This window comes from Balearica regulorum, chromosome 1 (genome assembly GCF_011004875.1).
Source record: "Balearica regulorum gibbericeps isolate bBalReg1 chromosome 1, bBalReg1.pri, whole genome shotgun sequence".
Lineage (NCBI taxonomy): Eukaryota > Metazoa > Chordata > Aves > Gruiformes > Gruidae > Balearica > Balearica regulorum.
The window spans coordinates 103090341-103117536 of NC_046184.1; the positions used below are offsets into that span (position 1 = coordinate 103090341).

At 36.7% G+C, this 27196-nt stretch overlaps 1 protein-coding gene across 5 annotated transcripts in view; it reads right to left on the bottom strand.

Annotated features, from left to right (window-relative positions):
- Nucleotides 1-27196, bottom strand: part of CADM2 (cell adhesion molecule 2) — a 688977-nt gene that overhangs the window by 174040 nt on the left and 487741 nt on the right. For 4 of the 5 annotated variants that reach the window (XM_075769404.1, XM_075769413.1, XM_075769394.1 and 1 more), the window contains one exon: nucleotides 20306-20455. The exons of the other annotated variant lie outside the window; for it this stretch is intronic. In XM_075769404.1, coding sequence (XP_075625519.1) covers nucleotides 20306-20455 — 150 coding nt within the window. The remainder of the gene's footprint in view (nucleotides 1-20305; nucleotides 20456-27196) is intronic. 5 annotated transcript variants of the gene reach the window in all.

Consider the following 27196-nt stretch of genomic DNA (forward strand, 5'->3'; position numbering starts at 1 on the left):
AAAACATAAAAGCTTATGAAAAACCCTGAACATTCATTCTCTCTGGACCACAGTTTTATGAGGGACAGATGCAAGAGCATTTGTTATTGACAACAGACAATATACTTTTTCTTAAACAAGTGATCAAAGGCCTCACAAGCTTTTACCTGATGGTCAAGGATCTTATCCAAGAAATCAAAAATGTACATTTGGAGTCTTTTAGACTGAATATGGCATTGAACATTGTAATTGTATGATTTTTTTTTTTAATGCTGATTTAACGTTTGAACAAGGGAAATGTTACAGAAATACAGCTAAGCACTACCATTGCCTCCATTTAAACAAAAAATGGGTGAGACATGAATAGGTCTTGCAAGGATCTTGTCATTTACGAGAGAGAGAGAGAGACTGGGTACTCAGAAAACTTAAACCTGGCTTTGGATCCTGGTAGGGCTTAGCTGCTCTATCTGAGATAGCTCAAGACATGAACAGAAGTAGAAATCTACCCTTCTTGTGAGCTTTCCAGTAAAAAAGGTGTGCCCCTATACAATTCTAGACATCTGCAATTCACTAAATGCTATTTTAGGGTCTTGCTTAAGTCTTTCTTAAACATTTAACCTGCCTAGGTGTCTTTCCTCACTCAGTACCCAGGTATTTTTGAAAATGATACTCCATCTTATTTACCAAAGGTCACATAAGAAGCCTTTGACTGAAAGAGAAATTAAAACCACATTTCAAGAATCCTAACCCAGTGTCTTAAACACAAAATTCTTTTTCTGTAATTACTGGTTTCCCTCGAGCCAGTTTCTACCCCCACGGTATCTTACTGAGAAGTCATTCTGCTACTGACGCCTAATGTACTTGAAAGTGAATTAAGACAATCGCTTTTCCTGTCCTGTAGTGTTCTTTTAGATGCTCTTCTGAGCTCCTTTGAAGCCATCTATGTTCCTTCTTCATTTCTCAGTTCTTTTCCCAGAATGGCTTCTGCCTCCTTTGTCTCTTTGAAATCCCCACCTTCTTCTACAGAGAGAAGGAGCATACTGAAATCTCACCTCTTGATGTCATTCAAGGACCTTTCTGACACTCATTACTCAAAATCTTGAGCACTACAGACATCTTCAGTGAATCCGTGCAAAAGTGAAGAGAGTAACAAGGAGAATAGAGACTTCCAGATGATGCCAGAAGTGAGATTAAAATGACAGCTTTCCACCGTACAATGGGTTAAATGGAGTTTGGAAAGAACCAAACTTTAGCTATAAAGTAGTGAGTCAGAAAAGCTGGTGAACGCTAAGGGTCTAATTCCAAGTCTATGCATTTGAATTTAAGTTACTTAGGACTGACCGTTAGGGTGGGAATTCATGGTTCTCATGAAGTGTCCTATCACTCTGCCCAAAAAACGTGGCTTTCCCAAAAGCACCTGATTATACTTAAAGAATAATGGCGTGGGCCTATCACTTTCACAAGCTAGCTAAGCAGCTCACTTGCATATTACCCTGCCAAGGAAACAGACTTTCATTTTGTTGACATTGCTTTTGTTCTGATTTGCTTAGAAGAAATGTTGCATTTAAAGTTTGCAGCATGTCTTTCTTTAGATGACAACTGAAGAATTCTACTCCCAATGTACTGTAAAAATGCACTGTAAATTGCACCATTATGCAAAGCCCACTGGTGACCTTCCTCTCATGCACCGCATTCACTAGTGTACCCTGGTGAGACAGGAGCACTCTCACAGTTCTGGAGAGAGACAGGTTCAATGATCAGAGGTTCTATAATCTCCCTGAATTTAATCATCAACATCAGAATCGGTGACTCAGAGGTATATTCAGAGGAAGAAGCTGTGGGGGAGTTCCTTTAAAAAGAGCAAGCAAAATAGAGTAAGCAAAGCACAAAACTAATTAAACTTGATGCATCAAAAAAACTAAAGCATTTTTGATGCAATTTATTAAGGAGAAAAAGCTGTGAAATTAACAGCAATCAAAAACTAATTAAAGTTGATGCAATAGGAGCAGCCAAAGAATGCCTGATAACATTTATTGAACCAAAGAAACATGGCTGTCAAGTTAAAAGAAATCAACCAAACTCTGTTTTTGAATAGTAACGCAAAGATAATTATTCTCCGTGTGACACTTACAGAATAAGATTCAAGTCATTACCTCAAAAGACAAAAGGACTGACATGCTGTGTTTAACTGCCTGTGAAAAAAGGGTCTTAATACAGAAACTTTATAAGTAATTCCTAGGTCTTGCATATAAACAAATACGACTCATCAATCAAAAACAATGCACTATTATTGTTATATCAGTTACTTCTATAAACCAATATTTGACATTTAGGAGAATACCTTGTCTAACAGGGTACTTACAAGCCAGAGACTCCTGGTGTTTTCATCCTAGCTTTGAAACTCATTGCCTCAGCGCCTTGGGCAAGTAATTAACATCTAGGAGTCCATTTTTTTTAGGATTAGGATGCAAAACTCAATTCCTGATGTCAAGCACCATTTAAAGCATGGCAAGCTGCCAGAAATTCTTTCCTTATAGAAAGTCTTGGTGGTAAATAGTGAAGTGGGTCTGTCTGTAGTGAGCGTAAGGCACTTGTATTTCCCCTATGTAGCTGTGCATCTTTTGTATCATGGTCTCAGCTTTACAAAAATAATTCAGACAAAACTAGATGTTCATAAGGGATATAGTGAAAATGAACATATAAGTACCTTTGCCAAAAGATTCTAAAGTACGTTAAAAGATTACTGTTTGACTAAAAAATTCATCTTGTAACTCCTGAAGGAAGGGTCACAGTCAAGGCCCAGTTAGGTAAATCTCATCCGAAACACTCAACTTTCAGCACCTTTATTCTGGAATCACGGTTTAAAAGCAATTCGGGGAATTCTTCCCAGTCAATCTCCAACATTATCACCATCCTACTAAATCACCATCACGAGGCTTCCATTCACACATCAAACAAATAAAAGTCTATCTTATAAAACATGATACTATAGCCAAATGTAGCACAGATCCCAAGCAAACTATCAGATTTATTTTACTTTAATGTCATAAAGACAATCTCCTCAGCTGAGAAGCAAAGTTTTCCATAATTCATTTTAATGCTTTTAAGTTCCACTTCCTGTTCTAATAAAAAACCTACCTGTCTCTGGTGTACAGTACGTCAAAAAGTGACTGCTGAGTCCCATTACTGAATTCCAAAGAGCTGCAATTTGGTATTACTGACATGCCTAAGGAAGATTTCCATGTCACATTATTCCACTTTTTCATAAACCTGGCATTGTTTTTAAGCATAAAATAGTAAGCTAGCCTGTTTAACGGTGCTGATTTTCTTCTTTATTGCATTTTTACCCCCAAGGAATTTTTAGCAGTGGGAGAGATCCTCATTACTCGCACAATCTTTCAGCTCCACTTCTTTTTTTATAAAAATGCTCATCCTTACATGGTCAAATACCCATTTTACTTGCAGAGACAGTTTACATCATTAACATGGATATTTAATGGATCATTTTTTCCTAGTCTGTTCAGAAATTTTAAGCCATTTCTGAAACGAAGTTGTCGTCTTCATTTTGTCTTCTTTATAGTGAGTCAAAATTTTAAATTCCCTTTTACCTTGGGAATAAACACTGGCTTGCAGCGAGCACTTGCAAGTATTCACTTCACCAGCAGATCAACAAAGTTCCAGTCAAGCTCCAGTAAAGACAGCATTTTCATCTTTGTGTATTATAGACTTCCATAGACGTCATCACACCTAGAATCGCAGGGACAAATTCACTCCTCACATAAGCAAGTTAATATTAGTGAAGTGGACGCCAGGTCATGATTTGGCCTGTAACAGACAAAATCTGTCTATTAGGCAACTGTTGGAATGTATTTATTTTATAATATATACCTGGAGTTCAACCTGTTATAATTTTATTTCTTGAACACACAGAGTTAGTTGTTCAGCAAAGAGCTACTGAAACCTGAACTCCCAAGAAGTTATACCTAACCTGTTTATACCACAGTAATTAATTTGCTGCTTTTACAAAAATTCTCAGCTTCCTTTTCCATCCTTCTCTGCTGGGTAAGAAACAAATGGTACTTACCCTCCCAGCCTGGAGCTTTGCATGAGTTGACTAGTTGCCTCATTGTCCTATCTCAGCTATCTGGTCAGTCTCTGCCTCTTTGAGTGGAGAAGAACAAAATTCTACCTGCCTTTCTCAGAGTAGCAGAATAAATTTAGATCACTTTTTTCCTCCTCCTAACACCCATGAATTTATACATATTTGATACTCACACTTTCTGTCAAATAGGTTGGAACTGGACAACAGATTCAAATATTAATATATTATGAGGGAGCACTTAGAAGACAAGAACATGAGTTAACCGATGGTGCAATCATATATGCTGCCATTCACTAGGAATACAGGTCAAAAAAGTTTTTTCTTCCAACATTTCAGATCAAATATACACAAGTCACAAAATACCAGAACAAGTCCAAAAAAAACCACACTGACAGCACACACCTTGCAGGAACAGGACTTGAAAAATAATTGTACATTCTGAACCACTGCAGAAGGGAAAACCTTTGAAGATTCTCAGATTATATTGTTGCCAGTACCACATAAATTACACCAATTCAATTTCTATTACCCTCTATTCCAGGCCTATTAAATCTTTACTAATAGGTCTCCTTCATGTCATGCCCGTATAGTGAGATGCAAGGCCCTTTTTATCATAAGTTAAACGGTGGTAATGGGGGGGATGCTTGGATGACATACTGCTCTCAGACAAGGAGAGTAATTTCCACATTTTAAAATAAGAAATTAATCCTTATCGCCTCTATTACATCTTGAAGGACAATTCTGCTCTACTGTGCCTTGATCAGTTTGACATAAAAAAAAAATCTGTTTATTGTTGGCACTTAAAAGATAGAGGAAGAAATAGGAACTCGCCACTAAATATGACTGCCTGAATATCTTTCTTCAAAATCATTACAAAGCACATAAAACGAATAAGGACGTTTCCATATCACTGCCATTTGCTTTTTTCCTTTGCTATCCTCTCCCATGTTTGAGAACACAAACATAGATGTAGGGGCTATTTGACTGTCTTAGGAAAAAGGAGAAGATTTTGTCACAATCTGAAAGAGATAAGCTATATTAATAGAGGTATGATTTTTTCAGCAAAATGGGTTTATTACTGACCAGTGTGAAAACCATCCTCTTGAGAAGCTGCAATACACTGATAGATTGTATACGGACCCCTTAACTTACTTCATTACAAATTGACAACATCATTGCCAGCACATTTTGTTAAACACAGATGAACTGCACCTCTTAAATTCTTCAGCAGCAAGGCTGACATTTTTTGGACAGTAAATCCTCTCATTTTTGAAAAAGAAATGATATACACTTTAGGACACATCGATCTGGAGGATGAGTCCAAGCTCATCCAGGCTTAAAAATCTGGGAAATAGCACAAGCTGACCTGAGTTGCATTAGCTTTTCTAAATTCCTCTACAGGCTCTCAAAAGAAGTGGTTCAAACATAACATGATAGGAAAGTGTTTATGACTGTCATTGGGAGCCTCAGCATTGTGTGTTGATGTGGCACTGCATCATCTTGTGGTGATGAACTCCAGCTCAAGTAGCAGAGACAGAACAGAAATAAATATGTTTGGAATGAACTCTTTTTACATCACCTCAACTAGAATACAGTTAGACAGAGAATAATGTGAGTAATGAAGCAAGGACGTGGTTTGCAAGACTGGGTAAAATATGTCTTTCTGCTTGGCACACTTTCATCTATAAATGCGTGAAAGTGTGCACCTCCTTGGTAACTTCAATACTCAAACCAATCTGGATTTTGAAAGTCTAACATTACAAAAGTGAGCTATTTTACACAAAGCCACAACACGTTTTTTTTATATCATAGTTTTAATTTCCTCAGAGGTTAGAAGAGTTCAGCAAACGAGCACAGCAAAAACAAAATTTTCTTCCCTCCTATTTTAGAGCACAGATGTGACCAAGGTCCTAATTTGTAATGAGCAAGGAAAGAGTTAAAGGTATTTGTAAACTGTACCTTTCTTTGTCCCTATTGGTGCTGCTTTCTTTCTGAAAATAAGCAGAAAAAAATCTTACAATGCCCCAGTGAAGAAGCAGCAGCCATCTTTTCTGTTTCTGTTTCTACTAGGAATGAATCCCACCAGAAAATGACACAAATGAATCTGGCTGATGATCTGAATCATCATGATCTGGCTGAATCTGAAATGATCTGGCTCTACTACTATCAGACCTTTTCACAACATAAAATAATGCTGTTTAGCAACACATTACCTTGTAATGCTATCCCTTCACTATCTATGGACAGGCATTCACAGGTGTGCCCTAGCCCTTGAGGGATCTGTGATGGAGCAGGGAACTGAGCAAAACCTATATTAAATTTTGTTTTTAATTTGAAGCCAGTGAACAGAGCTGAAAAAATGAATGATGCTTTATCAGCAATCTGTGCAGATGGGTTATGTTCTAAACAAAACTAGTAAAAAACCACATTGACAAAAACATATTATTCTTTGAAAAATAAACTGATTGATATAGTAATGCCTATTTTTCCACTTTCTATCTTAAAAGAAAAATTAATTGTAGGGATAGGATGGAAATGGAGCATTTTCATTTTAGAACGTTTCCATTTCATATATAAAAAGCTGAACTGAAATAAATGTTTTATTTAAAAGGGAAAAAAAAGGTTTTTGCTTATGCCAGGCAATTTTTCCCCAAAATTATGAAAAAACATTTTAAAAAATCAAGTTTGATACTTGATGTTGCATTTTGAATAGAAGAGTATTAAAACGGTGATATTTCCTTCAAAATAGCAAGTCCAGATCCCATTTCAGTTAAGTTCTGAAGTAGGATAGCTTTAAAATAGAAATTAAGATTTCCTTATTAATGCTCAAGGGCTTCAGTAAAGATGCTTGCAGATCATGAATACACAGCTATGCTTGAAAGACAAACAAAGGCAAGCCGTCTTGATGACTAAGGATTCCTGTTATAGAAGGTGAGGGTAGTCTGGTACTTTTTTTCCAATACTTTCTGTTCTTCACTGTGAAAGATGTTCCCTTTTCACAGCCTTTTACAAATGTTAATTCAGATACTTTTCCTCCCCTGGGTGAAAGATCAGGCATACATCCTTCACCTGAAGCCTTGATATTTTGTTCATAACATAATTTGTACTATGATTGGTGAGCAACAAATTTACCAGCAAAACACACAGGGAGGCTCCTTGGCACCTACAAGGAACTGGAATCCATTTTTTAATGTTAATAGGGGGAAGCTAAAGCCTTCAGCAGGTCTGAAAAAAATACCCATTCACAATCCTGACTTATCTGCACAGGGCGAAAATGCCGTATGTGTGAGTCGGTTGCTAAGAAAGCTCTGCCTAATGCAGATACAACTCTGACTTTTTAAGTTGACATTTCTACTTTTCCAGTGGATCAGAACTGTCAGGAGAGTTCCCCAGGCAGACCAGAGGATTGCAGAGGACAGTTATTCTGTAGCAGTCTAAGAGTTGTGGCATAAGTGCTTTGATGGAATTAGCAATGGTGGTTTAAGAAACAGCCTTGGACTCTATTCCCAGCACTAGCAATTACCACTCCCATAAAAGACTCAGAACAAAGGACCAGAATCAGAAGGAAACCAGCTGCAAATTTTCCTATACGGGCAAAGAGCAAATTCCCTTCTGCTGCTGCTTTCACAATGCCTTTAACTAACATCTGGCAGTGGGGCAGGACAGACAACTGGAGACAGGAGCATTTAAAGTGTTGCTGTTAGACTTGCCAAGAGCTCAGCTGTCAGAGCCCTTACACTGTCTTCATGCCTCTTCTGGTTTTCTCACAAGATGTGACTATGATAAACATTTCTTCTTCAAAAATTAAAAATTATGGAAAATGTCTTTAATCAAGTACATCACCAGAACATACTGTACATTTGCAGAGTACCAAAGTAGGGACTAAATAAAATTTTGCTAGGTAGTTGGAGAAAAAAGTCTTTAAAGATAGCGTTTGGCATGGGTTAATCGCCTCTTTCATTAAAGAAAGGCATACACACTGAGAACATCTTTCTGCCATCTGATTAAGCAATGAGCCAATACAATTGTAAATCTTCCAGAAATTCCCCATGGTTCAACTCAACAGAGGCAATTCTTTACTTCGCAGACCCTATCCCTCTTTTTCAGATAACATTGCATTAGTCGTGTACAAAAACTTTCTATCATGCTGTTAAAAGAAATGGAATGTGACTGTTCTGCGATTCTCCTTAGCAGCCTTTGACAATTAAGAGACTGAATTATTCATATATATTTTTAATATCATAACAATTTTTAAGTTTGCTCACCACTCAATTGCTCGAACAGCAAGCAAAACTAAAACTGTTTGATTCTAGGACAAACAGTGCCACTGTTCATTTTTTACTGTTTTACTGGCTGATACAATTTATTCTATCTGTAACTGAGGTACAAAGGATTTAAGGGTACTACTCTACCCCCACAATCACATGCTATGAATTGCCTTGCAAGTCAGTGGAATCTTTTCTTCCTTCGGATAAGGCAGATTTTAAGTCTTGTCTGCACTTACTTGTATTATTTACAAGTATTATAAGCATCGTTCTGTGTAATCTTACCCATATTACATATAGTTTCATGCAAGTCCGATCAAGTTTGGCATATTCATTCAACATGGTTCAATTCAGACAGGTTTTTTCTCTGTGTTAGTAAGCAGCACAACCATGATATTAAAATAGAAATGATGGGATTTGCACTGAGAGACATGATAATTTCATTCAAGATGGGAAAAATACAGATGACACTCGTTTTATTTTTAGGCTGCAAAATTGACTAAAAAATCTGAAGAATATCAGAAGGGAAGAAAAATAAATACATGTGTGCTAACATTGTACATTGTGATACACATTTTATAAACCAAGCTTTTGTTCACTGGCATAAACCGAACCACGACCAGATAATCTGTAATGGAAGAACGATCTAGTAAGATGGCATTATATTTTTTCCTCTAAATGTTACCTTAGATCATGAGAAAGTTGGGTTTGCTTCCATTTAACATATATTTGAGCTGTCAGGGTAGCTGCATAGTATTATTCTCTTAGGCTGCTACTGGACAATAAAACTACACATAGAAATAAAATAATAACAGCTTCTGACAGGTTACATTTAAAATGTTTGACCAGATTGATCAATGGGCCTTTGCTTCAAAGGCTAAGTTGAGGTTCAAGAAAGGAAAAGATAATGGTTGTTCCAACAGTTTGTCCATATCTCATCGAACTGGAAGGCGTTTGTGATGCAGCCTCAGTCTTAATGCAGCTGCCACATACAAAAAAATGCTTTTTTGCTTCTCAGACTCCATGACGGAAATTCACATCTGTCTTTTTCTTTCAAAAATTACTTCTGTTAGAGTCTATACACTTAACTTACATCTTAGTTTTATTTTAAATTTCAGAAGGGTTATTTTTCTTCCCAGTCTTGCAGTTATTTTATATTCTTTAAGAAGCATTCTGAAAACTTATTAATATTTGACAATTAATACATAGATAACAATAATTATCAGTCAGTTACTGTAGATTAGCTGCTACAAGCATGTTGTTTGTTTGTTTGTTTGTTTTTAACATCTGTTAACATGCCTTGAACTCTCTGCATGCTACTGGTTTGTTGGGGTTTTTTTTCTTCTCCATTTACACAATTGCCTTTTGGGTTTTTGTGTTTCCTCAAGCTCCTTTTACCCAGAGTACATAACTCTGAAAGTAATCTCATTCAGGTTGATTCAGTTCTCGTTTCTGTTCAATTTAAAGTTATTTTCTTTGGCTCACAGCAGAACATCACACAGTCTCTCACTGAGTTATTGAGGATTTTCACCCCATATCAGCAGCTCATCAGCAATTACTTTTCTGCACACAGATCCTTAAAGATCCAGGACATGATGATTTGTTACAGTTTCTGTGCTGAAACAATCATGAAGGGAAGCTCCTTAAACAAGTTTCTACCAGAAAGGGAGTGAAGAGATGAGTACTTCTAATAATGGTAGGTCCTTCACTTCCACCCCCAAAACTGAAAATAGTAATTTTTTTTTTTTAGGTCCAGGCACTATGAAAGTGTACATTTACTGCCTTTATTTAAATCTTTGGATATATTCAAATCCTCAGCTTGCCTGACCTTAATACTGTGATCCTGCTATAAACTAATCATCTAGCTTTTGGATTGGCTCCATAACATCTGATGTTAGATTTCGTAAAATTTGTCTTTAATTTGTTTCCCACTGCCAACGGAAATTTAAATAAAGTATTCTATTTTTGTTGATATAGTGGGATTTATATTCAGATGATAAGGTCTGACTGTAATATACAGGAGGTATTAAAAATTTCAGTTAGATTTAGTAAGCATCTTTTACAAATTTGTTTCAGTAGATATACTATACATATTTTCAATTATTTTTTAATTTTATTTTTTTTTCAAGCAGCTCTTCATCCTAAACAGAATTAGGATTTCTCATTTCATTCCTTTATATCACATGGTGTCAGTCAACAAGGGATTATTTTTTTTAGGGGGGACTATTTAACAGAAAAATGGTATTCTGCTTTACTATAGTCTTTAAACTTTTTAGGTTAGAGAAAAGCAAATCCATGCTGCCAGTGAAAAAAGACCCGAGCTGTCTTCACCCTTGCTAAGTGTGAAAATAGAAGTGAAGGCAAGCATGCTGCAGAGACATTCACACTCACTGTACGCCAGTTAGCCCTCACTCAGAGAGAATTTATCTCCCCAACCAATAAACTCGTAAGCCCTGCTAATACAACATTGTGGGGACTTGCCATCTTGGATGACAGGTAGCTTTGGGAATTCTCTACCATATTTGACCATATGTGGAAATGCTCACCCAATCTGGCAAGCGTCCATCTTCTCAGAGCAGCTGTAATTTCAGAAGGCAGAGGGCTGAAGTCCACAAGTACAACTATGTTATCAAACCAGCTTCTGGGGTGGATTTGGAATCCAGTTGTCTCAGGTCTAGTTAATCCAGACTCGGAATTCCGTATCATGCTGATAGAAGAGGCTTTTCCTATTCCTTTATTATACTCTTACATAGTAGCCACTGTTCTTCAGTCATATCCTTTGGAGTTGTTTTCCATCCAGTTAGGCAATCCTCTAAAAATATATTGTTGAATCACTCTTCTGGACTACATTTGTCCTTAACTTGTTGTGTTTTCATTCCTCCAGCATTTACTGACTGATAGTTAATCTCCACATTAACCCTTCTAAAAGCAGCTGGAATGGCAGTGACTGTACACCCTATTGTTAGTCTAGGGCTGCTGTGATCATATTGCATTCAATCTCACTTTCTGTTTCAAAGTCAGCTTTTGGTTGACTGTTTCCAGTGTCACTGTCCAGTGTGTTGTAGAACCTTAGATTTTAAATGTGTTAAGCTACATTCGTGTTTATAAGCCACACTAGAAAGGTTCTTCTTTTCAGCTGACCTAATTTGCTTGGAGAAACCTTGTGAAGCCGGACAGACCTGCCAGCAACATCTTAGCTTGCTTTAGTGCTAGTTCAGATGTCTCTTCATGGCACTGCACTGTGCCATGAAGATACTGTCATGTTTTCAGGGGTTTCTGGTTTGTCCTTGTAAGTTTTGTCATCCAGATCCAGTGCCATGAATGTACTTGTGGTTTGGAATTTTTCTTATTTGTATATGCAATTTATCACATCTTTATGTCCTGGAAATATCTGAATGTTCTGTGATTGTCTTTCCCTTTTAATTATAAATATTTTTATGCTTTTATCCTAAAGCATTGTCTATTTCTTTATAATCTGATATGCCATTTCTAAATATTTGCACTTCAACTTTTTCCACTGCTGCTCTTTACCTTTTAAAAGCATAATTTTCCCCAGCCCTGCAAATATCAGCTATTCTTTGCAAAGTCAAGTTTTCTTGGATCTAACAATCTCTTGTATGACAAAACATTCAGGTTCTAGTCCATCTGGTAATTTTCTTATCCCCATGACTCTACTGTACTGAGTATGTTGTGATATAAGAATCAGGACTCTTGCCTGTCACCTAGTTTCTTCAAAAAGATAACCTTCACTTTCCCTAAGAAATGCTGTTCACCGTGTTCCTGATTAAAAACAAAATGTCTTATTCTGTCTACCTTCGTGTTCCTTATGATGTACAATGTTGAGCTCTACTGCTCCTGGATCTACCGCCTATCATCATGACTGTATTCTCCCACTTGCCCTTCTCTGTACTCAAATTGTTGCTCGCTATCATTTGCTCTAAGAGTTGTCTGAAAGAGAACAACAGGTTCAGAATTTAATGTAATAGGTCCTTTTTCTTCTGAAACCCCAGGAAGTTTTGCTCATCCACACAAACAACTAGTGCACAGAGGTCAGGTATAAGAAATTTCTCTTTCTACCTTTTTTTTTTTGAATCTCGCTTCCAACCTCCTCCAAAGATTTCTCACTCCTCAGAAGATTCTTTGCTATTTAAAATAAAAATAGCCACGAGCCTGAGTATCATGAAACTTCATAACAGAGTAATCTTAGCAGTGTCATCACAACTACTGTCTCACTTCATCATATTCCAATGTATCAGCTTCATTCTCTATTTAGCTTGAGTGCTGGCAAACTTGATTTCTGCACGTACCCACACTTCAGCACAATATAATGCAAACTCCTACACTTTCTAACCATCTCTACAATATGCTCATTTACTCCCTTAATACTGCTAAGAAATGAAAAAATAAATGCTGTAAGTGGGAGTAGTTCTACTAATTTATTGCAATGAGATAATATTCTAATGCATTGTAATACATTTTTAAAATGTAATTTTCATATTCATACAGACAATAACTGTCAAGATATTTTAACAGACTCCTGCTCTCTTTTATCACGTTATCTTTTTTTAAGATACATGAACACAGGCATTCCGGCTTTCAAAAGTAGCAACCTGTTTTTGAAACTTTTGTTTTTAAGGATCAAGTGAGACACTCCTTGATCTCAAAAGCTCTAAGATAACTTCTTTTTTTTCCTCCAAGCACTAAGGAACTACTATCCAAAATCATTTAAGCTCATTTCCTACCCATGGCTCAGAGGTAAGGTGTACTGGATGTGGTTGGGATGGAATTCATTTTCCTCATAGCAGCCCGTATGGTGCTGTATTTTGGGTTCATGACCAAACCAGTGTTGATGATAACACAGCAGTGCATAGGCTACTGCTAAGCAGTGTTTGCACAGTGTCAAGGCCTTCTCTGTTTCTCACTCTGCACCCCCAGAGAGTGGACTGTGCGTGGGCAAGAGGTTGGGAGGGGACACATTTGGGACAGCTGACCACAACTGACCAAAGGTATATTCCATATCATATGGCGTTGTGCTCAGTGATAAAACTTGGGGGATGTTTTCCCAAAGTAGGGATTGCTCAGCCTAGGTCTGCTGGTGGGAAGTGGTGAGTGATTGCTTTTCTTTCCTTCTTTCTTTCCTTCCTTCTTTCCTTCTTTTCCTTCCTCTTTCCTTCACTTATTAAACTGTCTTAACCTCAATCCATGAGTTTTTCTCAGTTTTGCCCTTGTGACTTTCTCCCCAACTCCACCACAGGGGAGTGAGTGAGCGTAAGAACCCATTAGTAAGAAACAAAATTGCAGCTGAAAGACTTAACCCAGTTTATCTATCCCTATATGTGATACCATGGGCCTCAAAGAAAGATAAGAGCTGGCCAGACAGCTACTGATAGTCGTGTAGCATAATCATGAAATCAACAGATCTGAGCAACATAAAAACCTAAACTTAACTACAGATCTTGGAAGAACTATTCTAAAAGATCTTCAGGAAAGCTCTCTGTGAAAACCAGATTTCTATCTTTATCAGATTTTTTTCTTTAAATGCTAGAAACATCTCAAATGTTATAAGGCATTTACAAGCTATCACTATTCAGCTCGGGGTGGGGGGAGAAAAGAACATCCTGTCCACCTGTATACCTTCCCCCCCAACTCTTCCAGCTGTAAAGTCATACTTCAATACTTGTGCATATAGTTTTCTTGCATTTTTCCCATTGCTTTTCATGCTGCATCATATGTTTATTACAAGGTATTATCTTACTGAAAGGGTCTATTAAACTCTAAGTAACAGTGAATCGAATCTCTAATTTATATGTGTACCCTAGAATGGAGTTAAGCTTGGTCATCATCTACTGTCTGATACCATCTCCACTCAATTATGTAATAGGAAACAGAACGTGTGAAGGTAGAGACATAAGTCCATTCATCACTGCTACTCAATTTCACATTACTTAAATGCTAACGCTCTCAGTCCTCCCAACAATACAGCCTGCCTCCCTGTCTTGCATAATTAATCTAAAGCATGTATTTCCTACTTTCCTTTCTATTACAAAAAGAAACAATATTTTCTTTGCTTCTTTGACTTGTGTTTTGTACAAGCCTGTTCCTGCTGTCGGAGGATTGTTCATCTACATGTACACCTACATCTTAAATTGAACTGCTTACTAGAATCATTAAATGTCCTACAGGAAGGAAGTTCACCATTTCCGCCCTATCAGAAATATTCTCAAATGATTTTTGTAACTCACAAGTGCCTCTGTATTTGTATGTAGGTTAGAATCTGAGGCTGAATCACCACAGAGTGGTGTAAATCAGGTTTATACTTGAATTCAATATCCAGAGTCTGACTTCCACAAAACAAGTCAAAGGGTAAATACAGCTAACTAGGAAGGAGTTGTGTGTCTACAACATCAGAGAGACAAGATATTCATGCCTGTAAGTGCATGGCACTTTGTATGGCAATTCTACCACCATTTAGTTTTGACAGTGTTATAGCAAGAATTAAAGTTCTCTGCACTAATGACTCCTCCTACACTGACATACGTGACACTGTAATTAAAATTTCATACCTCGTGCTCTGTGAATTTCAGAATCTCCTTCTAAATGTCTTCATATTGAGAAAGAAAAAGGTTAGGAGCTGTTCTCACGGAGTTGATAGTACAGCTAGGGATGCCAAAAGGCACGACATTTTGATTAGAGACACGTCCTGTCTCTAAACTTTCCCTTAAGTTCTAATGTTATAGTGCCAGCCCCGAGAGGGAGCAAATGCAGAACCTTACGGGCAGCTGCTATACCCAAACGTGTTTATACAAGCTCACCTGAGGCATCGTGCCTATCACGGAAGCTCTCGGGAGCTTTGCAAGTACAGTGCCCTCTCATAACCCTTGCCTAGTGCACCAGTATCTTTGAAAGCTTTCAAGATGATAGGGAGTTACATAAATGCCAAGTACTCTTACATGTAAAAAATCAAAGGTCATATAAAGAAACATATTCTGCTGCCAAGGGATGAATAATCCTGAGGTTAGAATATGCTTTCTAATGTTTCAGTAAGACATGAAAATGCTACTACTTGAAGAAAGCACAAGGGACATGTACCCATCTATGATTAGCATCGGCATATGTCTCGTCAAAATCTGGCGTGTCAGTTTGTGGCAAACTTACTATGATCAATGTCAACACAGCACTTGTTTTACTATCAACAGACCTGCAAACTTCCCTGTTAAGGTGAAGAGCAGGTATTTTACACTTTCACTTGCCTGACTGAGCAAAACTGTTAGGTATACACCAGGTACCATTTCTCTTCCTTTTTATAGTCTGATTGCACATTTTTATATTGATGAGATTAAACACCTTTGACATCAACAGCCATCATTCAGGTGTACACACCTCCTTTATAACTCAGTATCCCGCTCCATATGTATCTATATTCCTTACCAAAAGGGAATATGAGAAGGCAGTTGCTGTAGCAAGCTGAATGAAGGTTCTTTTCAGTCTTCTCTTTATCAACTATCTCTGCGTTTCCATGCTACACCCTTTTTGTTATACATCTGCATTCATATTTATGTCTCTCTGTGTTTATTGCCCACTCAAAATCCTTAAGAAGTACCACCAGTGAAGATAAAATAAAATCGCCTATATTAATTTAAAATCATATCTTCCACTTCTACATTGTTGCACATTGTGCTTCTTCCAAAGGCAGCTATATCATTACAGGTACTTGGGTGCATAAAGTGATACGGAGGTTTCTATGGCAATTATTCATTTTAATTGAAAATTGTGTAGGGAAAAACTCATTTCATGTGCAGCATGCAATTTGCATTTGTTTCTGAAGAATCTGAACTTACTCAGGGTGAGTTGTGAATTGCTATTTTTCAGGAAGATGCAATCTTTAAAATTCTGTCTGGGGGTGGGAAACTGAGGGGGGTTTTGGTAAAATTGTTAAGCCTATTAAAATTTAAGATCATTTATCCATTTATGCAACTAGACTATCTATTTTTTACTGTTGGGTAAAGATTTTATGCTTCAAATGAAAGAGGAATAGTTAAAAATCAAATTGATACACAATGTCCTTGAAGCTACAAGGTAGAGGAACAAGAACAACAATGAAAAAGTAACACCAGAAAGGACAACAAAGAGACAGCATGCTGATGGAGGCAGGTCATCAATGATACCAAATCCACAAGATCAAACATTTGTATTTTCACATATTTTAGCTACTGTGTGTGTTAAAAAAAAAATAATGAAGACAAAGTTAGTTCCAGCTTTAATATAGAGTGTGAAAATAAGAGTTGGAAGGAAACAATTGTTTTACCTTGCTTAGCTAATAAAATAAAGCTATAACTTATTTTCCTATAGGAAAATAGGATTTCTTTCCTCCCCCAATTCCCATCACCACCATGAGTCAAGCACATTTTAAGCCTTAATTTACAAGAAAAATCAAATGAACTACTTCAAGTGATAAGGACCTGGAAACGATCTCTGAACTGCAGTTTCATATTCACTAAATTTATAGCATTGCCTTTTCTGAAACAAAACTCTACTCATTTTCTACCTATATCATCATAAGACTGTATAGGTTAGGTGCCAAAAATGTCTCAAGTTGAAAATAGTCCTTGTCTCCTTCATAAATATTAAATAATAGGGTAGGGGAAGAAGTCTTCTTTACCAGCTACAAAATCCTCCTAACTGAGCAAAATCTGCATTCAAAAACATTTGGCCATGGCAGTATGTGAGGAGAATCAGAGGAATAATTTTAACAATATACTTTTGGTATTAGTGTATTTGGTTCATAGCATTTCCATACTTATTTAGAATATCTAAAATGGAAAAAGGAAGAATATGACTCCTAACTTCAATGTCAATGATTGCATCACAGTTCAGAAGAAAGCAAAATGACATGAACATGCTTTTCATAGTATATGACATCCATTTTGAATAAAATAAAACCCCTGAAGAAAGGCATGGGACTGGGAAGCAGACATTCCTTCCATCTGACCAAACTACTCTTTTCCTGGCCCACAGCAAGTTCTACTTTGGTCAGAAAATATTTTTGCAAGACAGCGGAACCAACTTGCTTGAGACAGAAGTGCGAACATGAAAGAGGTCTCACCAAGGACAATCTAGCAGCAGAAGGCTTTTCACTGCATGGACAATTTGCTCTATTTTTGGCATTTGCTCTACCATATGCTGACAGCTATCATCTACCTCATCTTCAGCTACAGTTAGGACCCTCTTTTGATACTTACCTCACTTCCTTCTTTTTTACTACCTGACTCTCTCATAATTATTAAAATATAGAGCAATCAATAGAAAAGTTTCCTGATGTTTTTTCATGCTTTCTGACATAAAAGAAATATACTGTCATTCCTATGTGTGTCATTCTTACAAGTACATATATAGAAAACAACTTATTGAAAGGAAGTAAAGCTAAGGACATGGAAATTTGATTTAGTTCTGAACATGGTAATATCCATAGTTACTCAGTTCTGATGGATAGAAAGGCTGCTACTGGTGGTGCTCCTCTTCTAAGGTTCTGTTTCCTACACAGAATTTAACCCTACACCATTGTGTACCCTACACCTACTCAACAGTTTCCATGAATTTTCAGGGTTTGAAAAATATAGTTATTAAACAGCAACTTTCATGGTACTGAAGGGAGAAGTAAGACCTGAAGGTTGGTTTTGGCCAACATTAAGAGACAGGTTTGAAAAGACTCTGGCTGAGGCACTGCTCTCAATAAATTAAATGTAATGACTGGATCTAGTAGAAAGCTGCTTTTTATAGCTAAATTGTATGCCTAGCTAGGGAAAGTAGGAAAGGAAGAAGAAAAAAAAAAAAAAGAGCAAGCCTTTACAGTTGTGCTTGCCATCACTTACTGAGAAAACCACCAAGATATCAGAGCCATAAATATCTCTTTCCATTTTGGCTCAGTAACACAAGCATCAAAAGCATGTAAAGGAAATCTCTTTCATAGTTATAAGAACACATACATATAAACACAGAAAAAAATTGCCAATGAAAGCTGTAACTTCTTTTTCAGAACTGTTAGAATGTTTTCCATGTAGGACTTGGATGCACTGCTCACTCCCCTCCGTATGCTCAAGTCTGGAAATGTCACACAGAATGCAAAGCTTTCCCAGTGTATGAAAGACTAAATATCCCTGACTGAATGACCTAAAGTATTTCTTGACCACATCAAGACATTTTCCTGTCTAATAGATGCACAGTAATCCCTCCATAAAATTAATCATCAAGTATTCATCGAAGTCTTGGGACAAGGTAAAAGTTCAATAAAGAGTGTGGTCCTTTAAATTTACACACTTCAGCTCCTCACATTTCCTGTGGGGAATATAAATTGCTTCTAAGTACTTACTATGCTGCATGCCATTCAAATTCTGTTGCTTCAATTCATTATCTTAAAAAGTAATACAGACTTCAATTATTCGTTGTAAAAGTACAGATTTAGCTAAAGTACACAGAAAATTCAATTCACACCAAAATGGCTACAAAGTTCAAATTAATCTATCTGCAGTCCTCCCACGTCCTTCTCAGCATCCTTTAAAATGTCACTTATTTTATAAAAGATATAGATTTTCTGAGTATTGATGTGCTCTATCAACAGACAAGTTCTCTCTGCTTTTAGTTTTACAGACATTATTTACCCATCCAAATCACTAACGATTACAGCTAAAATAAAGGGGTCCATGTGAGGAAAGGTTACAGGACTAGACTTACAGCTCAAAAGTTTGCACCTTATAAACCTCTCATGTTCAATCCTGAATTCAAAAGGTACTTATGATTTCAAAGAAATTGCAAATCAAATGATTACACGCTACAGGAAATTAGATAAAAGAGAAAGGAACCACTTCAACACCATAAAGAGATTATATTCAGCTATTATATTAATAGCAAAAAAACATATTTTGATTGCAGCTTCTGCAGGTATAAAATGACAGGTTATAGACTCCACTTTTATTGAAGTGCATAGATCCACAAAGCATTTTCAGTCCTGCAAGGTGTTTTAAAGTCTTATAATCATTCAGCAAAGCATTTGGACAGCACTTCTTTAATTTTAAGCAGAGGAATAACTGCACTTGTTAAAATGCGTTCTAGAGTATGTAGCACTTTTCAGAATAAATTCAAGCAGTAGAATTGAGTATAAAATACTGTTGAACTTCTGCACCACAGAAATCAACACCATAGGTTTTGCATTTTTAAAGCTGATGAATTTATTCCTCATAATTTTAATTTCTTTACAGAATCTAATGTAATCCTTATGTTAACATTCTATTACATAAAATGTAATGCTTTTTCATTTCAGATTAAGATAAACATCTTAGAAATATATCCTACTACAGTGATAATGCCCTTCTTTTTGTAAGGAATGGACATTTTCCTGTCCTTTTCCCCTCTAATTTAACTAAAATTAAAAAATCTCTGCATGGTATAATTGGAAAAATCAAGGCACTAAACTTGAGCATTTTTATTAGCTGTAATAGTAAGAACACCTACTACAGCAACTGCATATTGCACTAACAACCAAATTGCAGTACACTTGAAACAAATAGTGGGATTATATACATATATAAATAAAATATAGATATATATATGTATACACACAAGCACTAAAAAAAGCAAGTCACAAGGTTTATGGACTACTTCTTCCCTTGTCAGCCTCTCACCACCCATAAATGCTCTTCTAAGATATTTTGCAATAATGTTTTCTAAATTAGCTTGCAATAAGAATTTCAAATATTCTTCTTTTCCTTTAATGCTAACATAAAATTTTATATGCAAGACAGTACTTCAGTGAACCTGTCCTCCAAAAAAGATTATAGAACAATTATAGCTGAAAACATATATTCCTAGCAAATATGTTCACATTAAAATATTAAAAGAAAATTGTTTTAAACATTTTTGTCTCAGAAAAAATGATGCAGAACCATGAGTTCAGGAAACGATTTACCTTTCTTGTCATCGAAGTACAGTGTTTGTTGAGCTGGATTTGACCACTGGAGGGAGGTGTTATCATTTTGATCGACCCTGCAGGTCAAATTTGCTGTTCCCCCTTCCACAACCGTAACGTTCTGTGTAAGTGGAAACTGCCCTTGGCTGCCTGAGGAGGGGGGGGGGGGGAGAGGTGGAGAAGGGAAGGGAGAAAGAGAAAAAGAGAAAGGATTTAAATGTAGAACTGAATTTATTGCAGCAACTTCCCACAGATGACAGAGCCTGAATTCAGTGTGATCTATTCTGACCAAGGAAATGCAGTAAAATAAATTGAAAAAGAATTATATTCACAATATATTCTCTGTATCTGAGAAACAGATAGATCAACTAAGAAATTGGGTTTGTTGTTTGGTTTTTTTTTTTTATTTTTTTCCCTTTCCGTCCCCTGTAAGCCATACTAATTAGTTCCAAAGAAATACTCTACAATTTTATCTCTTCAGACATACGTATACATCCAGGATATGCCCCCACATATGGCTCACATGCTATGCACCTACACAGATGTCTCAGTACAGATAATATAGTTAGAGGGCTGTTCAAAACATCACTGAAAGTGTAATATAAAAATCTGCACAGGATTTTTAAAATAGAGGGACAGGGCAGCCTTGACTCCCTGTTTCTTTTTATGCTTTTTAAAGAACTCTCAGGATGATGTTTTTCCTGCCAGGTTTGGAAAGTTGTTGGAGAGCAAATGTAGTGTGAACCTAATACTCGATGCATCCTCTGTTGAGGGAATACAAGCTGATCTCATAAGAAAATGGAAGTGATGATGTAGTAGCTCTCTTTCACATCTGTGATTCTATCCCAAAGCATTATGAATCACATTAAGTGCAAGTGCTTGCTGAAAAGTCACTGGGAAGATTTCCAAATACCTCTACACAATACAGGAACAGTATCATCTAGGTTCTTGAATCACAAGCATTTTCAATGGCATATTTAAACTAAAGTGTTTATGTATTGTGAGAATAGCACACACCTCGTCAAACAGCACATTCTGACGGAGTATCACAACAAGGGAGCAAAGGAAAAACATGGAAGTCATTTTTAACAAGGGTGGGGGAGGAAAAGTTCTTCAATATTAAGCAAGACACAACATTTTCTGGGAGATACAGTAATTTACTCAAGGATACAATGCAAAAGAAAGACAATCCAGTAGTCTAAAACAAATATATCCTCCTTTCTTCCCCTCGTTTTATACAGGTTCTATTAATACAAGAAGCACTCAAGGGCAGGTAGAGCTGCTAGCATAAGTCGTATAATGGCAAGATTGACACTCAGGTTGGATGTGTCAAAAGTGAAAAATCTCTCTACAGTCCTACAGGAGTGAACAAGCTCATAGATAAGTACCCCAAGGAAATTATATATACAATATCCACTAATCATACCAATATAAAATCAGAAATCTGGCATAAAACCTTCACAGAAAAATCCCATTTTAGTTGCTCTCATCACAGCTGTTCTCAGCTAAATGAAACCGAAGCACGCTTTCCACACTGAAGGCACAATAATATGGAAGTCTGCTATCTAGTATACAGATTTTTCAGATGACCAGAGTAAGGAATTCCTAAATAAGGGATTAATAACTGAACTTCTATTTGACCTGATGCAATAAAATGTAATTCCAACCCGGTTTTGATAGCTGTTGATATCCCTATGTAAAATGGTTTTGATGGCCTTAGGCCTGGTACATAAGCATCTATGGCACTGAAACCATTAGTGTTTAGGTAGTCTAACACTCTCCACAAATACTCTACAATAAAATTTTTCTACTGCCTAAGTGTTTATATCCCGAACAAATTAATAAGTTATCAGCAGTATTAAGGAAAGGTCATCTCAATAAATGAAGTTACAGTAAATCTTTTATTTAAACAAAAAACACTTCCTTGTCTTGATTTTAAATAAATAAACAAATGAACAAATAATCAAATAAATAAATAAATAGTTTTCTATCAAAATGCCAAATCTGAGTAACAGGTATAATTTGTATAAGTATCAGATTTGTGTAGATATCTAAAGATCAAAATTTACTATGTATTGATATTTACTATAAGAGGGTATTTACTATTAACAGGATAACAGATACAGCAAATAAAATATAACAAATATTGAAAACACCATGGCTAATTTAAATGCTGCAAACAATAAATGCCAAAATTCTCATGACATCCTCTGTATCTGACACTTCATTAATCAAACCCTGCTTCTTGAAAACCACACGTTGAGAAATACTTGATGAGTGAAAAATCATAAACAAGGATAGAAAAAAAAAAAAAGAAAACAGAAAAGATTTGTCATTTCCTTCCATTTCTCCTCTTTCAATTCCAATGTGTCAAGGAACCTCAAGATATTGCATAAATTGATTATCGCTTAAATTAGAATTTTAAAAATCCTGAAAAATGCACACAGCCTGTTATTACTTCCACTAAATTACAGGCATCTTACCAAAGAAATAACCTTCCAAAGTATGAATTGTGGATAAGAGGTTATGAGGGCTAAAATATTTTTTTGCATACAAGAAGCATTAAACAGAACCTAGCGCCAGAGATTAGCACAGTGAGATCTGTCATTTACATTAAAGAATGGAAGATAATTTAATAAAAAAACCTGCTGTAATGATATAGGACCCTATTAACATGGTATAGGAGATCTCCCTGGGATTAGCCTATATTCTCTTTCTGATATTACAGTTCTTCCTATGAAGGTTACGCAGTCTATCATTTGCTAATGACTGTCAAGTAATCGACTTGTTTGACCAGAAAAATGGTTAGCAGGTAAACTGTTCTGATCAACCATTTAAATGGAAACTGGATGCCATGATCTGAAAGAGGTCAGAAGAACTTTCTTTTCTCTGACCACTGTACTGCGTGCTGATGTTTTGGAAGCAAGAATTAATCTAGCATATAAAAGTGAAACCAGAGCATTCATCCCATCCCTTACCAATACAGAAGCTGTGTGGATCTGGAGAAGACGCACACAGCTTCATAGGAAGCTTGGAGTGGAGACAGAGGTACAGAGAAAAAGAGCCATTTAATCTGGAAACCAGCACAAGTGGAAAGAAGTGAGCTATTGTGGGGGGAAAAAAAAAAAAAAGACAAAGCAAGATCGAAAGGGGGATACTGCACACCTCTTCATAAAGACCAAAATTATGAGCAAGTGATGGGAAAACTAAGACAGAGAAATATTTATGAGATTTACTTTATTGTTTGTATCAGCATCTAACCAGGGTTATTGAAATAGGAACTTGGAAGGACTGGAGAAGTTTGTAAAAGCCAATAGCAGATAGATGAACTTTATAGAAAGCACCAACATCATGCCATTTAACACAGCAATGTAAGTATCAAAGAAGTGGTTTTATGCCACTAAGGATTAGATCTGGTCCTGGGGGGACTGACAGTATTTTGTGGGAGAGGCCTCATTCCTGTTAAATAACACGTGCCCAGCAAAGCTGCCAGCCCATGCAAGCGCTCTGTGGGATGCGGAACCCCGGCCATTGGTGATGCAGACAAGGTGTTCCCAGTCATTTCTAGGTACCATCGCTGAGCTGTGGGGATGGCAGGCTCCCGCTGCAGCACAGTAGCCCACAGCTAGAGGCCACATAATTCCCCAAGGGATTTTCTTTGGAAAAACCTTTGTGCCTGGGATAACTTATTACCACTGCAAAAAAACCATTCATACTCCCAGCATTGAGTATACTGGTTTTGATCCATATGAATAGTCAGATTAAATCAAGAATACTTGGTGATGAGCCATCAGTAAGAAGGCAAGCCTAGAGACCCTGCCAGACTGAGGCCAGCATGTTAAAAGAAACACAGTTTTCATCATCATTTCAACAACTGGTTGCTGCCACTGTGGTTCTCTAGTATGAATGGTTCTTAATATAGTTATTAAACTCCCATTTCTTAATTTCTTCCTTAACTCTGGGAGCAGAGATTGAACAAGACAATGTTCTCTAACAAAAGCATTCCGCCTTGGCCTAAAAATTCTAGTAATGGAAAACTTAGTGGCACCTTCAGTAACTTATTTCAGAGAGCAATGGTCATCATTGTTTAAACAAGAAAACAGGATTTTATTTCTAGTTTGAATTCACCTCACTTGTAGCACCTAGCATCCACTGGCTCTTGTTATGTCTTTTTCCCTGCCCTGAAGAGCCCTCTATTATCAAATTTCTCTTTCTTTTGTAGGCACTTAGAGACTGTGATCATATCACCCATTAACCTTCTCTTTGATAATCTAAATAAATTGAGCTCCTAAGTCTTTCTGTAGAAATCATATTTTTCCAATCCTTTAATTAGTCTCTGGCTCTTCTCTGTGCCCTCTTCAATTTGCCATCTTTTTTCTGAAGTGTGGAGCCCAGACCTGGAAACCCCACTGTAACAGTCACGGAAGGAAAAATACAAAGATGACACCACTTCTCTCCCAGCGCTTCATATTCTTGTTTGCACACCTAAATGAGTCCCCTTTGGCCTCAGGGTCAGATGGGGACCCAAGTTTGACTGATGGTCTACCACGATGCCGTTGTTTTTTCTCAGACATCGCTCCAAAGACAACCACCCCATTCCCATCTAGAGCTACTCCTGTAGCTCTGAGATGTATGTCCTTGTGTTTCACCCCACTGAAACACGTTTCTCTGAGCCCAGTGACCTGTGCTCTTCATTATTTCGCATATCCACAGCCTTTGAGCATCCGCAAACACTGCTGGCAACAATTGTGTTTCCCAGCACGTTTCTAAAAACCATCTCTGAAAACCATTTAAATAGTACATACCAACTGCTTTTCCCTATCCAGACAAATGCATAGAAACACAACTGTTCAGTCGTGAGTTCTTATTTATCATTACACTTTCGTCCTATTTTGTCAAACAGTTCTAATCTGCTTAATGCTTGTAAGGCTGGTTTTGACTAAGTTTTGGTTACTACTCAAGATGGCATGCTATTTCAAGTCAAAGGCCTTACAGCAATCAAAAGATTTGAAAGATTACAGTTACCTTTCTCTAGAAATAACTGTAATTTAAGAAGTCATAAAAATATTAAATTGGTCAAACATTCATTTATAAATATATTCAAAAACATACTGAAAATCTTCATTCTTAATGAAGATTTGTTTTAAAACAAAGCATAATAAAAGTTTCTATTAAAGGAGAAAATTTAAGTACAAACTAATGTTCATATTTCCTTTAATGGTGCTGATGTCAGTGAGACGTAACCCCGTGAAAGTAATTGAAATCTCGGCTTTCAAAATATGAGATTTTGAAACGATTTGAAAAGTATTCCTAAATCTACCATTGATTTCTCACATGACCTCAGGCAATCCATTCAATCTATGCTTTGCTAACCAATCTACGCAAAAGAAATAACAATGCTTATTCAACTTGTAAAAAGATTTGGCTGAAAAAAGGATTCAAAATATTATTTTTTATTTTATTTTTTATATATGTGTTTCCACTTCCCCTCATCTGATTTCAGCCCACACTTCTGCTGATACGAGACAGAGAATTGTACTTATGGGGAATAAGGGCTTGAAACAGTGATAAAATAAACTTTATAATGCTACCATTTGAGTTTATGGATGAAAAATTATATTACTTTGTTGCATACACTGTTCAAATCACATGAATATTCTGGTTTGTGCATATATACTATTAAACATTTCTATACTCATTCTACAAATGATTTGAGATCATTTCTATTCTTCCCATATAAACATAGCTTCCTTTTTTGGTATAAGTCCTTGTAATAAATAAGTTAACTTTAAAAAATGAATGTCTATTTGTGGATTTTTTTTTTATATTTGATGCACAAATTTTGGATACCATCAAGAAGTGAAATAGAAAAGACAGTGGATTTCCAAGAATTTTTAGATGACTTCCAGATTGTAGTAACGAATCCAAGTCTGCCTAAATCTCTTTAATTTCTTGAATTGGACTCAATAATGTCACAAATACAAAAACTCTTACATCACACTTAATTTATCTTGTTGAACAACTAAAGTGATGATAGAAACTGCACTCAGACAAATACCGAACTAAATTCTTCTTTAGTCCAGCAAAACTCCTACGTGGTCAGTATGCATGAGCAGTAAGGAATAAAGAATATAGCATATGCCTTAATAATAATTACTTATACGTTAATTTTCAACATCCAGTGCAAAACCTCTCAGCACTTCCCACGCTGCTCATCAGTGCATTAAGCGCCTCCCAGATACATCATCTGAACAAACTAGCTGAACAAACCAAGACATTTTATTTGCCTCTCACTGGATGGTCCCTCCATTCCCGGAACAACTTGGCAGCCCTTCTCTTCCTTGAACACGAGCACCCAAGATTCTACACTCCACTCCAGAAACCTTAGTGGTATGTTGTACAATGGCATTAGTAATTCCTTATTTCAGGTTGCAGGTATGGACACGACACCCAAATTTGGTTCTTTTGCTAAGGGCAGATACTGAGACTTGCTTTAGGAGATGCACCAGGGGAAAAAAACCTACCATGTGGGATTACATGATGATGACAGGGCACTGGGCTTGCAAAGGCCAGGACTCTCTTGCAAGTACGTAAGCCCATGCTATCCAGGCTTTTGCTGCCTGCCAGATTTTAGAGAATGCAGAAAAAAAGCATGATGCTGATCAGTGCCAGGAATATGGGAATTATCCCCGTTTAGGTGAAGAAACAGAAGGTGGGAGTGTAAGATGGGGGCTGGGGTAGGTAAGAAGGTAAGATGGGGCAGAGGAGGGGCTGAAAGTTGTATCCTTCACATGACTTTTAATTTGGATCAAAGAGAATCGCCCCTCAAATGCTACTTAGTAAGTATCAAAGGGACATTTTATTTTTATAGACATCTAGAAAATGCAGAAC